The 16,557-nt window shown below is 45.2% G+C and overlaps 1 protein-coding gene across 1 annotated transcript in view; it reads right to left on the bottom strand.

Moving 5' to 3' along the window:
• Nucleotides 1–1,018: 1,018 nt before the first annotated feature.
• The window catches only part of LOC146197248 (monocarboxylate transporter 12-like), a 29,915-nt gene continuing 14,376 nt past the window's right edge, over nt 1,019–16,557 (bottom strand). The window contains exons 2-7 of the mRNA XM_084599048.1: nt 6,321–6,624; nt 5,648–5,791; nt 5,532–5,592; nt 4,486–5,049; nt 3,554–3,795; nt 1,019–1,885 (exon numbers count right to left, since the gene is read on the bottom strand). Of these exons, the coding sequence (XP_084455174.1) occupies nt 1,704–1,885; nt 3,554–3,795; nt 4,486–5,049; nt 5,532–5,592; nt 5,648–5,791; nt 6,321–6,537 (1,410 nt within the window). The 5' untranslated portion in view covers nt 6,538–6,624 and the 3' untranslated portion in view covers nt 1,019–1,703. The remainder of the gene's footprint in view (nt 1,886–3,553; nt 3,796–4,485; nt 5,050–5,531; nt 5,593–5,647; nt 5,792–6,320; nt 6,625–16,557) is intronic.

Below are 16,557 nucleotides of genomic sequence, written 5' to 3'. Positions count from 1 at the left end.
ATTGGAATATTTTTTCGTTGTTCTTTCATGATGTAAAAATTCTTGTTTCTTATAAACAATGTTCATCACCTCTTTTGGGAGTGAACAAATTTTATGCCCTGAGAAATGACACCTTAGAAACGTGTGTGCTGAAAACCTTGAAACTATTTCTTACATCTATGTGCAATGTGTAGTTCTAATGCTTTGACAAGATGATAAGTCAAGCGCATTGGTTTTCGCTCATGATTACAAGAGCTATTGGAGCGCTCATATGACAATAGCGAGAAGCTTCCCAACATATTGTTCTTTAGTTATATTTATTCTAGACACTGTGCAATCTGATTGAATTGCACTGCTAACTCTTACCTTACTTTGACCTGATTTCGTGAGCAGTACAATTTTTTTTATGCGAAAACATTTTTTGCCTCACGGGTGGCGCCACCAGAGCTTGTTACCACGACCTGTGGTCAGATAGTGTGGACAGAACATGTCCACATTCTGCTGTAAATCCTTAATAAAGAAAAAAAAAGTGTGTCGACGCCAGGACTCGAGCCAGCATCCTTCCATTCAGAGGATAGGGTGATGGAACTCTTGAAGAACATAAATCAAAATGAACAAGTGTTAAAAGAAAGTAATTGTGTGCTAGCCAACGTTTCGAAAAGAGGACTTGCTTTCTCGTGGGCGTATACACGAGGAATATACGGCCTACTCCAGAAATGAGTGTATGTACAATGCCGTATACACTCTCGTGCAAGGGCCATGCTAGAGGAAAAATCCCTCATAGCTCAGCAGCCGCAGTTGTATTGTTGCATTGATCCTTGTTCTCGCCTCAGTTGTGCACAGTGCTATTGCTCTTGGGTCGCAGATGTGCATTCAACCGTCGGCTCCCTAAGAGAGCACTAACGGCGCATTACCATAAATGCGCACGTCCATCAGGGAGCGCGCTTCGCAACTTTCCGGTATAACATATACCTAAATGAAAGCCAATTTGAGCAATAAGAAAGGCGAAATAAATCAGGCAGTACAACATCATTAAGGACGACGATGACTTGTATTTCGTGCCTCTAAAATAAACGGTTTTGAAATGGAAGATGAAAATACAGCTGTGAGGACTGCACGTTGTCACATTTTGGTCCTCTGGTCCCCTTAAGTAGAACGACAAACCACGGCTCGACGGAACCAAGGTTCGCATTGAAGTCAATGCGTTCACGGTGACCCAGGGCGTATCGCCGCCCAGTCGGAAAAAACTACAGAAAATTTTCTGATATTACGACAGAATTTCTGTGCGGTTTTCGACGGGAAACCTGTTGTGACGACAGAACATGCTGTAGTAACAACAAAAATTTCTGTAGTTACAACAGAAAAGTGGTACAGAACTACAGACATCAGAAATAAAGTACAGAAAAACTACAGAGCTACAGAAAACTACTGCAGAACTACAAAAAAATCTTATGGTTACGACAGAACTACAGATATTTTGTCGTATTTTTGACACAATTCTGTAGTTTTTTTCGGCTGGGCGGGACTTTCTTGAACCACACACACTTGAAGTAGATGCGCTAGTGCCATGTACTGTGAACAAATAACTGTCTTTCACGCTATATAGTATAGAGTTCAGAAACTGCTTGCACTGGCTCATCACGAATGTCAGAAAGAAAGGCTACTTGTCCATGTCTTTTTGCAGCTTGCTCACTTCACGCAGAGGCAGCCCTTAGCTGCGCTGTTCATTCGTCGAGGCAAACTCGTGTAGAAGATCTGTCCGTAGCCTCCTCCGTCTTTTGAAGTTTCATGACGGTCCGGCGATACATAAAGCACTCGGCTGCCCAAATGAGGCTCGTAAGAAGGCACGCCGACGCCAGCAACGCGTACATTCCAGCGTACGAACCCATCCTGTCTCGGTAGTATCCTGCAAGAGAACCATCTACTGAAAGCTGTCTGGGCCGATTTCGGGGAAATTAGCGCAGTGATCAAAACGAAACGTTAGATCGGCATCCTGTGAGGGTGCAGACAAAAAAATATGTAACTTCCGCTCACAAGAGAGACTCAAGAGCCCAATTAACCTCTCGTTGACATAAGGAAAACGTTGTAAAATTACTCTGAGGATGCTTGCAAGTTAACTTAGCGAAATGAGGAAGCAGAATGAAACAGTTTCCTTACCGCGACTGCCAACGGGCACCCTCGGTCTCATCCTTTACTTACCTTTGGCATGCAGCAAATTCATGCTGCATTTCTTGGAAGCGCTACAGGAGGCAAATGCGCATGGGGGCGAAGAGTCTCCCGCTTTTGACCACTACTGAAGGGAAGCATAAAACACCAATGAGACATGGTCTAACAGCACCAAATACACGGAAAGGCAGGATAGAAGTGAGGCAACACGGCGCCTACCCTGCTTGTAAGTATTTTTCGCGCTGTTAGACCATGTCTCATTTGTATCCAAACCAACTCGCCCAATTTTCTGTCTTGCGGAAGCGTAAAGTATGGCGACAGCTTCATAGCCCACCTCTTCCAGTCCATGGAAAGCATTGTAGCGTTCACCTACGCCGCACTCAAGGCATTAGAACTGGCGCTCACCAACAGCGCCTTTGACAGGGGAAACAAAATTATAATAAAGGTGCGGCGCGTGATGTGTCGGGAATCGCAGCGCAGCAGTATTGCAGAACGGAACTGTCCGTGCCGTGCTCGCGCACACAACAAGCGCTTTTCAAGTTTATTGACCTTTTTTTCTCAATCAGCACTAATGAATCATCATTAAGGGCCTATCATAACGCATCCATGATGAGGCGTAAGTGGGCGTAACAGTGTCCGCCTCAAAGCCTGAATTAAACACATGGCCGCAACGGACACGTATAGACGAGAAGGCCTCTTCCTCGATTGTCTCAAGCTGAATAGAATTCCCATTCTTCAGAGGATCAATGTGATCATCTATTTCAATGCGCTGCGACAACTACAAAAGTTCTGTTTTCCGAGAAAAATGTCCCTCACCCAATTATCAATGCAAACTGAGATTACCATAGCCTTGCGATTGTCACAAGTAGTATTCCGTCAAGATCTCTGCAAGAAAAGACATCTCATTTGTTGTCATATGTCGACCCAGCAATCCACAAATGCGGTCCTTCGAAGCCCTCACACCACCCCGCGGTTTCTCAAAAATGGCACTCAATTGAACTTGAGCCATTGATATGGTACCAAAATCATCGCGCTTCACATGGAGCCCAAATTAGTATTCTGTTGCATAGGTTTGCCCCAGATTTATCTGCAAGCGCTACATTAAATATAGTACAGGCAACCGACGAACATTTTCTGTCTCTCTAGACTCAATCCAAACTGAGGTCGCCCCCCGGCAGGAAACATGCCCACCATCTCCGCCGATCGAGGATGGCATTTTATGGATGTCGCCTTTTGTGACATGCCCAATTTGGTCCAATTTTAGTTTGACTCGAGGTCGCCGCCGCTGTGACTCCGGCTAACGTTGACTGCGTCAACACAGACAAAAGTGTACACGCCGTAAAAAGGGAACACTCGCGGAATACCACCATCGCATCTTGCAAGAGCAGCAGGCGGGTGAAGTACGTACCGATGAGCAGAGGCCTAGGCAGAGCTACCAGGCCACACACCAGGGACTGGAAGCTGAAGGCCATCGGCAGTGTCTCTAGGCCCAGGTACTCGACTGTGATCACCGAGAAGAGAATGATGAGGCTACCGCTAGCCAGCCCGAACAGCGCCGTGCAGAGGCCCAGCAGCACCGCCGACCGGGCGTAGATGAGCGCGAGCAGAGAGGCAGCCATCACCGCGAAACCCGTGGCCATTACGTCTCTCCTGCGTTCAGAAAATCCGCTTAATGATGCTGCGGTAAAGAAAGGAGCATTCCAGAGAGGAGTGTTTCGTTTGTGTTGCATTGATGACTCAAAACCTCAGTCTATCCGCAAGAAAGCCAAGCCGTCGACTAGCGTCTTTAATGATCGATGACTCAATCCCGGTGCATTCTGCTCTACTTAGCCAAGGGTCCGGGATTTTTACTTGGGAGCAATTGAGCACTAATCTATAAAAAAGCTGAAAAACGAATAAAGGTAGTGCCTCTGTGCATGTCCAGCAACGCCTGTAGCTGTAAAGATTATATTACCAATGTCGCGAGGCCTAAAATATTGACAGATATTGCACTGAAAAGTAATAATTGTCTAGCAAATACGCGGCTGTAGTATTTGCAGATTTTGCCAATTTGCAATAAAGTGTTCGAGAAAAAAGTTGATGCACAGCTTATTGTCCTGCGTGGCAGCCGCCTCGTCATGCTGCATCTTATAAGTGGCAGACTTGTGCGCTTTTCCTATAACTTTATTAAGGGAATATAAAGATTTGATTTAACTTGATTTGATTAAATATCACAGCACGTTCCATTTTATATGCCTCCGCTACATGCATATGCATAACCTATTAAGCCGAGAGTAACTGCCGCATGCCAATCGGCGACTGTGCGAAACGAAGCAGAGCGCCTTGAAGGCCCATCCTCACCTGTCGCACAGCTTCCGGTCCGACAGCTGTCCGGAGGCCAGGCGACCGACGATGTCACCCGCTCCACAGCAGGTGAAGAGCAGCGCTGCCTGCCACTTGGCCAGGCCCTGGCCAATGGCGTGGTCTGCGAGCGACACGTTGTACAGTATCTGCACGGACGTGAACACGACACCCGTGAATGTGATGACGTAGTTGATGGGCCTCTTCAGGAAGCTGAGCTCGTGGCGAAGAGAAAAGCCACCGGCGTCTGTAGATGGTTTTCGGCATGAAGCATCCTGCTGTGCGTTCATGAGCTTCATATTCTCCCCTGGTACACACCTCTTCTGTGCATTACGAGAAGCTTCCCCGGCAGAATCAGTGCGACGCTCCTTTTTGACGTCGGTGAGTTCCTCTGGACTTCGTACGAGGAGAGATCCGGCCACGGCGTTGAGGCTCAATGCGCCGACAATGAGGAACATTCCACGCACACCATACTCGTCACTGATGTATGCAATTAAGGTGGGAAATACGAAAGCGACGAGGGTGGAGCCCGCGTAACTGATTCCGCTTCCTGACGCCCGGTACCTTTAGAAAATAAATGGCAAACGTACGACCGTGATGGAATGATCTGCCTACGTAATCATAACCGCAAGATTAACAGGAAAAGTAATGGAATAGAGCGGTTGTGAGGACTTTCAAAATATACAAATGCGAGTCCTCTGATAACTCCTAATTATCCTTTTCAAGCCATCTTTGGAACAAGCACAACTCTACGGAGCACTGTAGTAATGTTTTTCCCTCTGAAATGTTTTAAGGCGTTATAGGCATTTCGTATTGCATAAAAAACTCATACACGATAAAAGTAGTTCTCAATCGATCTCAGTGCGGAGCATTCATATTAAACTTTGTAAAGTAAATCAGCATATCAGCATGTCTAGAACTCGATACCCGCGTGATGGGAGGAATTTATCTCTCGCCGTATTATGTGAGGATTACGTCTCGCGGCGAACCTATTAAGGGGTTGGGTGTAGAGGCAGCAGCAAAAAAAAAAAAATAAATAAACTCACTTCTTGAAGTACGTGTTGATCGCCACAGCGTTTGACGGAAAAACGAGCCCTTGCCCGATGGCTGAAATTGAAAAGTCTTAAGGCACCGACGAATAAGAGTTCGTTGCGCTCCTTACCACACACCACCCCTAGAAATATGGTGATACCGATGAGGTTGTAGAAGACGGCACAGAGAAGAACTCCGGTCGCACTCAGCAGGCTGCCTGCCAAGGAGACTGCTTGCAGAGGAAGCTTCTTGATCAGCACACCAGATGCCACGCCTGTCATAGCATGACGAGGGAAGCAGTCATCATTGAAGAGGCTGGTATGAAGAATATGACATGTAACAATGACGCCAAGCCTTGGCACACTGCCTACAGGTACAACCTTTATAAAAGCGTCCTACCAGCACACTAGTGTGATCAGCACTGAAGTGTAACATCTTCGCAGGGTGATGGAAAAAACGTATCTACTAAATGCTAGGATGCCGCAAGTGCCCTGCTTCACTGCTTTTCAGGAAACCCTGCATGCGAAACACTATTGACAAGGCTGTACGGGCTGGTTTTACTGTGTCCCGTTCTTCTTCAGCAGGCAAAAAGCTCAAAGCCCTCAAGTAGAGTTAAAGGGATAGGATCGGTGGCGTAATATAATTCGTGCTTTCTGGGCAAAAGGCAGCTGCAGCCAAGGAAAGTAAGTGAGCTGTGCAAATATGCAATGTAGTTAAAGGACATGCTGCCTTCCGTTGTTCCAGACACGCTCATGTCTATGAACACTTTCCGATACCCTTCCAGCACACTACGCGGGACTGACCCGACAAGTTAATGACAGCTCCGAGGAGGCTGAACGGCCAGGCGGCAGCTTCTCGTGTGGCCCCCATTTCTGCAACCATGCTGACAAACACCAGGCCACCACAGCGGTTGATGATCATTATCCAGAAGAGGCACCATCCGCAGGCCACAGCCACGAGCCAGCTTCTGGCAGAGTCCTGGTACGGCTGGGCCAAACCGTCCCCGGCCGACGGCTTCATAGCGCGGTCAAGAGGGGATGATTCGTGCTGGCAAGATGACTTCCGACACCAGGTTTGCCCGCTCAAGGCGTGTGGGCTCTTAGTCTGCTGTGAAGTTGACGAAAAAAATCAGAAATTCCCGCAGCCCACCAGCGAAGTGCTTACCAGCAACTTTGAAAACTTAAAAAAATTGTTACCAACAACCACAAAGTGAATACAGTGCGACACAGAGCGGACGGAGACTGAAAGAAAGAACGGACAAGTTGATAGCACTGCAATCGCAACCTTTGCAGTGTGGTTTGTTTTCCTGACGCAGTCCCTGCCCCTATCAGTCCACAAAGCATTCAGCAATGTCAGGGGTCCACCTATGTACTACTCCACCTTATAATCCACTACTCCACTATGTCCACCTATGTACTACTCACCTTATAATCCCTGCAATCGCGCCTATGAAGCTGTGCACAACTGGCATCTCTAACTACTGCTAGTATACATCTTTCTACTGTGTAGACACTGCTAACTCTAGAGTTCACGCCGGGAAAGTTTAACATGCAAAATGGCAACTCCCAAGGAACTCTTACTGGAAAGGTCTGTAATGACGGTGCCACGCGCGAGTAAGTATCTTTATCTGTGCATCGCGAAAGTGCTTGGCACACCCTGTTTATCGCGTACTTTGATGTCCTGACATAGATTATATGCAGGGTGTCCCAGCTAGGGTGGACAGAGATTTAAAAAGAAAAAGATCTAAGCTTTTTTCCAAACTGAAATCAAGAGAGTGTTGTACGGAATCATATAAAAGTTTTCATTGGTATGTTTTTTTTCGTTCCGCCTATACTTCAATATTAGCCGACATTTACTAATTAACTTTCTGAATATCGCTGCGAACGCTCAGGTGCTCAGATGTGAATTGCCAAGTCGTCGAGCGTTACGCAAGTAGTCCAACTTACGTGTTTTCGAAGAGTCAATAGAGTAACCTATTTTTATTATGCAAAAATGAAAGCCCGCGATGTTCAAAAAAAAAAAAAGACAGCAATCCGTGCGCTCGAATGCGCCGCGATCACAGCGCTCACGTACGTGAATGGGTGAAGCGCTGTAAGATTTTCGCCTTCTACGATGCCCACAACCACCGTGTCCACGAGAGATTTTCCTGCTTCTGTCTCTGCAATAACTGCCAGTGGCGTTAGCCGACGTGCCGGAAAAGCGCTTGACTAGCAACCATTGACGACGCTGACCTCGCTATCTGTCTACCATGAGCAACACATACAGAAGGGGCGGATTTGGCCGCCTATTTCAGAGCCGCGGATGAGAGCGCTGTAAGTGTGGCACGTGGTACCCGCTGTCACGCGTTTTCTTTATTTTTTGTTTTTACTTTTATTCTTGCCAAATAGACAGGACGAGGGTTAGGCAACTACGTCGAAAACATTTGAGTGTTACTATTTTTGTGGCGCTCGACAACTTAGCTATTCCCACCTGAGTGTTTATGGCGATGTTTAAAAAGGTTTTTTGTTAATTTTGACTGATTATTTAGGTAGACGGAACGAAAAAAATGCCAGTGGGCACTTTAAATGACTCCTAAAAACACTCGCTTGATATCATTTGCGAAGAATGGTTAGTTTCATTTTTTTCTTTTTAGCATTGGTTCATTAGAGCTAAAACAACCGGTATAAAGAATCGCGTTGCTGCCTTGACAACAGTTCTTAAGTCTACAAAAAAAAAATCAATATATCGTTCTGATAAATGTTTTACCGATATTTAAAGAAACGTTTAGCTACTAAATCATGGTACTCAAATGGGATCCATTTTGTTATATATGTATATGTATGTATATATATATATATATATATATATATATATATATATATATATATATATATATATATATATATATATATATATATATATATATGAACACTCTCAAGGTTCGTATACAGACAGCATAAATACCCAAGCAAGTAGCAGGGGGGACAGCGGCCGATGTAGCTCAGTTGGTAGAGCACCGGACGCGTTATTCGGAGGTCGTGGGTTTGTGTTTAATTATCTTTCCCCTAATAGATTACATTACTAATTTCTGTGATTATCCAAGTAAACATTAAAAAAAAGACAAAGTACCATCCCCAACGCTTTCCTTGGCCTCGCCGACTGTTGGCTTCTTTCTTCATGTATTATAACGAGCACCCTCATTTCCCCTTAACTGATCTGCTTGTAGCTTACGGGGGTCTCGGTTCTGGCAGTCTTGAAGCCATAGGTAGCGTAAGAGGGTTCTAGCACAGCTTTCGCCCTCGCTCTTGATCACGTTCTACGTGACGCTGGCGGTAACAAAAAGGACGTTCTACGTCCGCCGCTGTGGTTGAGGGTGGCGCTGGTGAACACTCTCAAGGTTCGTATACAGACAGCATAAATACCCAAGCAAGTAGCAGGGGGGACAGCGGCCGATGTAGCTCAGTTGGTAGAGCACCGGACGCGTTATTCGGAGGTCGTGGGTTCGGTTCCCACCATCGGCACGTTGTTTTTTCTTCTACTTTGTGTTTAATTATCTTTCCCCTAATAAATTACATTACTAATTTCTGTGATTATCCAAGTAAACATTTAAAAAAAAGACATAAAGTACCATCCCCAACGCTTTCCTTGGCCTCGCCGACTGTTGGCTTCTTTCTTCATGTATTATAACGAGCACCCTCATTTCCCCTTAACTGATCTGCTTGTAGCTTACGGGGGTCTCGGTTCTGGCAGTCTTGAAGCCATAGGTAGCGTAAGAGGGTTCTAGCACAGCTTTCGCCCTCGCTCTTGATCACGTTCTACGTGACGCTGGCGGTAACAAAAAGGACGTTCTACGTCCGCCGCTATGGTTGAGGGTGGCGCTGGGGAACACTCTCAAGGTTCGTATACAGACAGCATAAATACCCAAGCAAGTAGCAGGGGGGACAGCGGCCGATGTAGCTCAGTTGGTAGAGCACCGGACGCGTTATTCGGAGGTCGTGGGTTCGGTTCCCACCATCGGCACGTTGTTTTTTCTTCTACTTTGTGTTTAATTATCTTTCCCCTAATAGATTACATTACTAATTTCTGTGATTATCCAAGTAAACATTAAAAAAAGACATAAAGTACCATCCCCAACGCTTTCCTTGGCCTCGCCGACTGTTGGCTTCTTTCTTCATGTATTATAACGAGCACCCTCATTTCCCCTTAACTGATCTGCATATATATATATATATATATATATATATATATAACACTAAAACAAAAGCCTTCTCCAGTTTCTGGCAGAAAACGATTTGCATGAGTTTTTATAGTATGTCTTATGGCAAATAAACAAAATAAAGAAAACTTAGGTACAAACTCACTTATTGTGTTGATTTTGCAACGGCGGTGACGGTGTTGTAAAAGAAATTTCATTTCTTTCCCCTGAAACCCTTGATAGACTGTTGCTTTAGCTTTCAGAAAATATATAAATAAATATAATAAGCTTTTCTAGGCAAGTCTATACGTGTCATTAACGTGGAGATCCTTCAGGGAGTTCTCATTCGATGTTTTCGTCTTTCTGCCGAAGCAATTACGATTTATGAAGGACATACCGAAGGTCAAGCTGTACGGTAATCGGTGTCCATTTGCTTGCGGCTATACTCGCCTGCGCATCATGTCACCGATACTTGCGTATCTTCCCGTATGCCGCAGCAGATGGATGAGACTGCGTGGCCTTCAGCATATTCATGCTTGATTAAGTGTAATTGCTTTGGTAGACGGCCATGAATTTCGAACACAAAAGTCTCGTTCATCGTAAACACAATATCCCGCGACTGCAGCGTCGTGTTGCATGCTTTATTCAGAACAATACGGCACATATGATATACTCTGCGCTAGAGGCCGTTAAAAAATGACTCGAAGAGAGCAATGAAAATATACAGCAATGCATTAAACAAAGCTTGTCACAACAGATATATATTAACTAATCAGCCACTTTCTTTACCGACCTGAATTATCTCAGTGCAGAGCATTTTACGATTAAATGCTGAGACGACGATTGCTCTAAATACAGTTTGGATAACCATACATATACAAGTGGGATGAAAAAAATAAAAATCAGAGATGTTTTGGCTCCGCCAACCAGTGCAGTATCGTGTGAAGGCGTCCAAATCGCGACAGTCAATCTACATTTAAGAATTTAATTTTGTGGTTGCCAGCGGGCCAAGTCGAATAGACAAATCGTCTCTCACCTTTAACACAGCGTAGCAGGTCAATGCTATAGCGAAGTGTTTGGATTCACTACGCATGCATGTACGATGACATGCATTGCTCATCGAGAGAGCGGCAGTAATACACGTGGTGTGATTCGTTCCGATGATAGCGCCGGGGTCCAACGCGTTTCCCAATATGAATCCCTGGGTTCGAAGCCGCTCCAACAACGTTTGTTTGTTTGTTTGTTTGTTTGTCTGTCTGTCTGTCTGTCTGTCTGTCTGTCTGTCTGTCTGTCTGTCTGTCTGTCTGTCTGTCTGTCTGTCTGTCTGTTTGTTTGTTTGTTTGTTTGTTTGTTTGTTTGTTTGTTTGTTTGTTTGTTTGTTTGTTTGTTTGTTTGTTTGTTTGTTTGTTTGTTTGTTTGTTTGTTTGTTTGTTTGTTTGTTTGTTTGTTTGTTTGTTTGTTTGTTTGTTTGTTTGTTTGTTTGTTTGTTTGTTTGACCTCAGCGGAGGGTCTACACACTCTCCGTGGTTGGCTCCCCGCGTGAATTGGTACTTGCGCCCTAATATCAGTGTTTCAAAGTGTCATGCGAGGAAACTTTGCCGGTTCATGTACACCACCAAGCTGAGCACATGTAAACCTATATGCCTGCAGAGCCCTTTACGAGGGACTGAACACGCGATTAGCAACATAGTGTTGCTGCACGTGCACATAAGTTTGTGTCAGAGCGCATTGGAAGATGTTACACACAATCACACGTAATAGCTAATGATCGCGACCGCTGCAACCATCTGGAGTCCAGGTCCTAGTCCTGTAAGGGAATTTAAAGAAGGCGTGAAACTTGCTTCCTACAAGACCGATTTCCACACGGATAGCGAATGTCCTTAACTATGCGATTGTGTGTATTTGCCTGTCTTGTGGACACCAATTAATACGGAAGTGGCGTTACGGTGAAGCAGTTGCCGGCAGAGCCAAAACGGCTAGCCCCACCCGTAGACAGCAACAATGTTAATCTCAATCAACCTCTTGGAATATGTTACCAATAAGTATCAAAATTAAAAGCTCTAAAAGAAAATGAATTTATGATAGCATCATTCATATGCTCACGTGTCCAACGAAACGAAAGTGTCCATGGAACGCGCGGCAGATAACGTGGCATGCTGCCAGAATAACCTCTTGTGGCCCACAAGGCGTGAATAGAAAAAAAATGTGGCAGCGAAGCGCAGTCATGAGTGGAGTGAGCGGGGTTAATTAGTGCCAACTGAATAGTGCAACCTATCGATGCGGTCTTGGATGTCACGGTAGCACTGGCTGACTATTCTATGACGCAACTTATTTTGCAGGTATTTGAGCTGTAGCGTGGAATCCACGATCGGTGTCTTGCGAAAGACAACGGCCCTGAAGTGAAAGTCACGTGGGGAATACGAAGACGCAAGAAGCAAATGCCCGCTAGCTGGATGGATGCTTGGCCTGCGCATTTTGCTTAAAACGCCGAACGGGCTTTTACAGAGCATTTTATCACCGTCTGTAAAGTAAAAACGTTGATTACGGTAACTGCTTGGCGCGTTTTCGTGCTTCTTGAAGAAATTAAGGCTGCGATTTGGGCGAGTTGGGACTGATTCATAGTGAAAACAGCGCGGGAAAACGAAACGAACGTGTTGTGTCTTTCTTCGTTCATATAGTTTTCCCGCGCTGTGTTCACTATGATTCTTGAAGCATGCACCGGGCGAGGAACTACGATTGCAAAAGTTGACGAGGAAAAACGCGCTAAGTGACAGACACGGCGGCAAGTGTAAAGCTATATATGGCGTATCGGTCTCGGTGGCTCAGGATGGTGTTTAAACTCGACCGCGCTCCAACTACTCAGAAGCCTTGAAATGCCCTTCGCAAAACTAGCGAGGGAATTGTTTTGCTTAAACGACACCCTTTAAAGATGCCCGAAAATTGCATGAAAGAAAACGAGCTACTAAACAAGCACAAGATGGCCCCGGTTGACCCATTTCTTCGTCCGCAGTGCACACGGGAAGTTTGCACAAATTTTCACCCATTTAGGCACAATCTGTGATGATTTAAAAGTCAGATTTGTTGTAATGTACAATACAGCGCTAATATATTGATGACGGTGCTTGAAGGAGCAAATATTGCGAGAAGGAGTTCTTTTTTTTTTTTTTTCAAATAAAATTGTTCGCCACATTTGACCTTTCAAAGGCTGGCATCCCCCTCAAGAAACCCACCAAAAGAAACCCACCAAGAAACCCACCAAAAGAAACCCACCAACGGTGAGACTCCCTGCTATAACCTGTGTGCCAACAGCTGGTATTCTAACGGGATCACAATTCAAAACGCCAGATTATTTCTTAGCGCTCGAAGTGCAGCTGAACTGCTCATCACTTCTAAAACGTGGCTGGGTTAAAGCGGCCGGGAGTCTGTGTTAATCAACTGCATGCAATTATGACAGTGTCATCCCTACTTTCACAAAAAGAGACACAAAGTCGGTGACTTATTGCATCCACAAATGTTGAAGTATGCTTACGGAGAATAATTCCGTACATGTGAGCATCTATCCTTCAAAAAGCGTTGCAGAAATGGTCTCGACAGCGGCTATGTACATCCGTGTTCGGAAAAACAATTCAACGCCGGTATGACGAAATCGACAAACGCAATATTCTGCACTGATAGGCGACGTCACTCTTAAGGTATGAAAGAAGCAGCAGAAAATCAGGCAGTAAAGTAGCAACAGCTTGCGATGGGAAACAAGACGCTGTAATCAGTAAGCGATAACGTCTATTTAGGGCATGTATAGTGACCGCAGATCCGGGCTATGAGAGCGGAGTAGTCAGAAGAATAAGAACGGAAAGGAGCGTATATTTGCAAGCACTTGTGGATTGTGAATGACACTTTCCCCGTCTCGCTCACGAGGAAAGTTTACAACAGCTGCATATTAGCAGTGTCCACCCATCGGGCAGAAATGTCAAGGCTAATGAAAAGGGTTCTACTTAAACTGAACACAACGCAACGAACTGAGGAAAATAAGATGGTAGATCTAACGTTATGAGACAAGAAGCGGGCAGAATGGGTGAGGGAGCAAACGCGAGTTAATTATTCTAGTCGAAATACCAAGGAAACATAATGATGGTCTCCAGAGGTGACATACTGGATTCCAAAAGGAAGCAAGCGTATCAAGGGGCGGCAGAAAATTAGATGGGTGAGTGGAACAGTACCTTATTGATTGGAAGGATATGGAAGAGGCTTTAGTTCTGCGGTGGGTGCAGTCAGGCTAAGCTAATGATTATACATAAATATAGAGAGAAACAGAACATAAAGGCAGGGAGGTTAATTAGGCGATGCAAATCATATTAAAGAGCTCTACATTATAGTACAGGTGACAGAAGCATGTGCGACGCCTGAACATCATGTGACATAAGGCCACCAACACAGCGCACGCTCGCATCACACCTACCTGATACCAGCGCCGATAGCTGAATAAGCAGAGAATCGTAGCATGAGAGATGGATTGTGAGATAGTGGTTGTACGCAGTGTGCTGGGAGTAGCCTGAACACGGCCACAAAGCACGAAGGGACTCTTCCACGAACAACAGCGGAGGCCCGAGCAAAGTACGCTCTTCGCGTGTGAAAGCTTCTGCTCGCGTGTGGCGTCTTGCAGGGCGGTATCTCGACGCCGAGCCTCTGGCACTTTTACCGCCTTTGGTTAATCTCAGAAGGACGTCAAATCTGTTATCCTGCCGCGCGACACCTTCGCAGCGAGTACTACAGATGGGGCCTCTCAACTTACGCTCTGCGCCGTCGTTGGCCAATATGCTGAGCTCTAATTTAGTACTCATAAACAGAGCTACTAGGTTTCATCTTTTATAGTTCTGGTGACAAATTTTTAACAGCATTATTGTAGTGTCCTTGTGCCTGGTAATATACAAAAGGTAGCGTTTATTCCCATCTTTTTCTCGCTCTGTGTGTAAGTTGCATTTGCATGAAGCGCTGCTAACTACATTTCTAGCTCATGAGCTTCCTTTTTCCCTGGCGAAGCCGCTCCTCATCATATTTTTCAATCCCATTTAGTTATGAATTATTCCTACAAAATATATGAACGAGGACAAAGAAAAAACGCAGCACTATAGGATTCTAGAATACAATATTCCAGAACACTAAAGCTTCACGGGAGTAAAGTCCCTCGACAATTTAAAAGTAGCGACACCTTATTTCACTCCAGCGTTTTCCTCCTCGAGTATCCTTTCCCCCCCCCCCCCCCCCCAAAAAAAAAATAGTGAAAAGTGTGAAGCAGATATTATGCCAGCTGGTGCACTGAAATGCCCAGCAACCACGAAAGAGCGCAAATTGCGCGAAATGCGCGAAATGCAAACATCGCAATTCTCGAGAGCTCGGTTCTAACAAAGGCGGCTTGCCCGCAATTGAAGCCGACGAAAAATGAAAACACAGCCAAAGCAAACTTTTCGCACCCTTTTCCCCGGGCGACGGCATGCGAGCCAATAACCGCTCAGAAAGGCGTCGATTTGTAGAGGTTGGGGAGAACGATGTGAGAGGTGCGCGGCGCGGTGGCAGATTTCGAATATTTTCTCTACTTTCAAATTATCTAGGGCTCTTGCGCCGAGCGACTTGAGGCGCCTATCATCATCAGCCTGACTATACCCACTGCAGGGCGAAGGCCTCTCCCATATTTCTCCAATTAAACCAAGTTCTGTGCTAGCTGCATCCACTTGACCCCTGCGAACTTCTTAACCTCATCCGCCCACCTAACTTTCTGCCGCCCCCTGCTACGCTTTCCTTCCCTTGGAATCCAGTTTGTTACCCTAAGCGACCATCGGTTATCCTCTCTTCGCACTACATGTCCCGCCCATGCCCATTTCTTCTTCTTAATTTCCACTAGAATATCGCTAACTTGAACTATTTCTCTGACCCACTCTGCGCGCTTCCTATCTTTTAATGTTACCCCTACCATTATTTGTTCCATAGCCCTCTGCGTTGTCCTCAACTTAAGTAGAACCCTCTTGGTTAGCCTCCACGTTTCAGCCCCATAGGTGAGTACAGGTAAGATGCGCCCTATATGCCCTCACAAACTACAGCAAAGAAGCAATGCACGCATGGCTCTGCGGCAACGACACTAGTGTTGCATGACAACTTTTGTAAACATAGAGACACAAATTATGATGAGGCAACCAAAAGTAATGGAGAATAGAATGCCTGTGCCCGTGCCACTGCGAACACAGACACAAAGTAAAATTAAAGCACGATGATAAATCACTAGGCTGCTCGTTTACACAAAAAAAAAACAATTAGAGGAAAAAAGCAGTACAAACAGCAGCAGTAGTCCTCACTTAGTATTTCGAAACGCACGCCTACACAACAGTGAAGTTATTACAAAGTGAAAAACTTCCTCGATCGTGCAGTCCTCCTTTTTCCAGGTGTAAACATTGTTTTAACTCTCCTTGAGATTGTTCTTTTTGCTAACGAGATGTCCTCATTTCCTGCGACAAAACCTTTTGATAATAATACCAGAAAAGTTCAATCGTCTACCGCACCACTAAAAAGCAACAACATTCATTTGTAGTTGCTTGAGCTGCATACGTTGTGCGACATCATTGTGTTCTTTTCTTGACGGTCTGAATGATGTGGGATTGTCTCAAATATATCAGAGAGCATTTAAACAGGTCTTTCTACGTGATTTACTGCGACCGTTATAGATATAAATGCACACCTTGCTTTTATCCACATCGGCCAGGCCTTTCTATGTCATTTACTGCGGCTGTTATAGATGCAAACCTTTTATTTTATCCGCATCGACCAGCTTTGTTATCAAATCAGCATATGTACTCGTCTCATGAGCGGGGATCCTACCT

The sequence above is a fragment of the Amblyomma maculatum genome, chromosome 3 (genome assembly GCF_055883805.1).
Source record: "Amblyomma maculatum isolate TAMU_Amacu chromosome 3, ASM5588380v1, whole genome shotgun sequence".
Lineage (NCBI taxonomy): Eukaryota > Metazoa > Arthropoda > Arachnida > Ixodida > Ixodidae > Amblyomma > Amblyomma maculatum.
The sequence above is the reverse complement of the archived record's forward strand: the minus strand, read 5'-3'. Positions and strand labels throughout refer to the sequence as shown.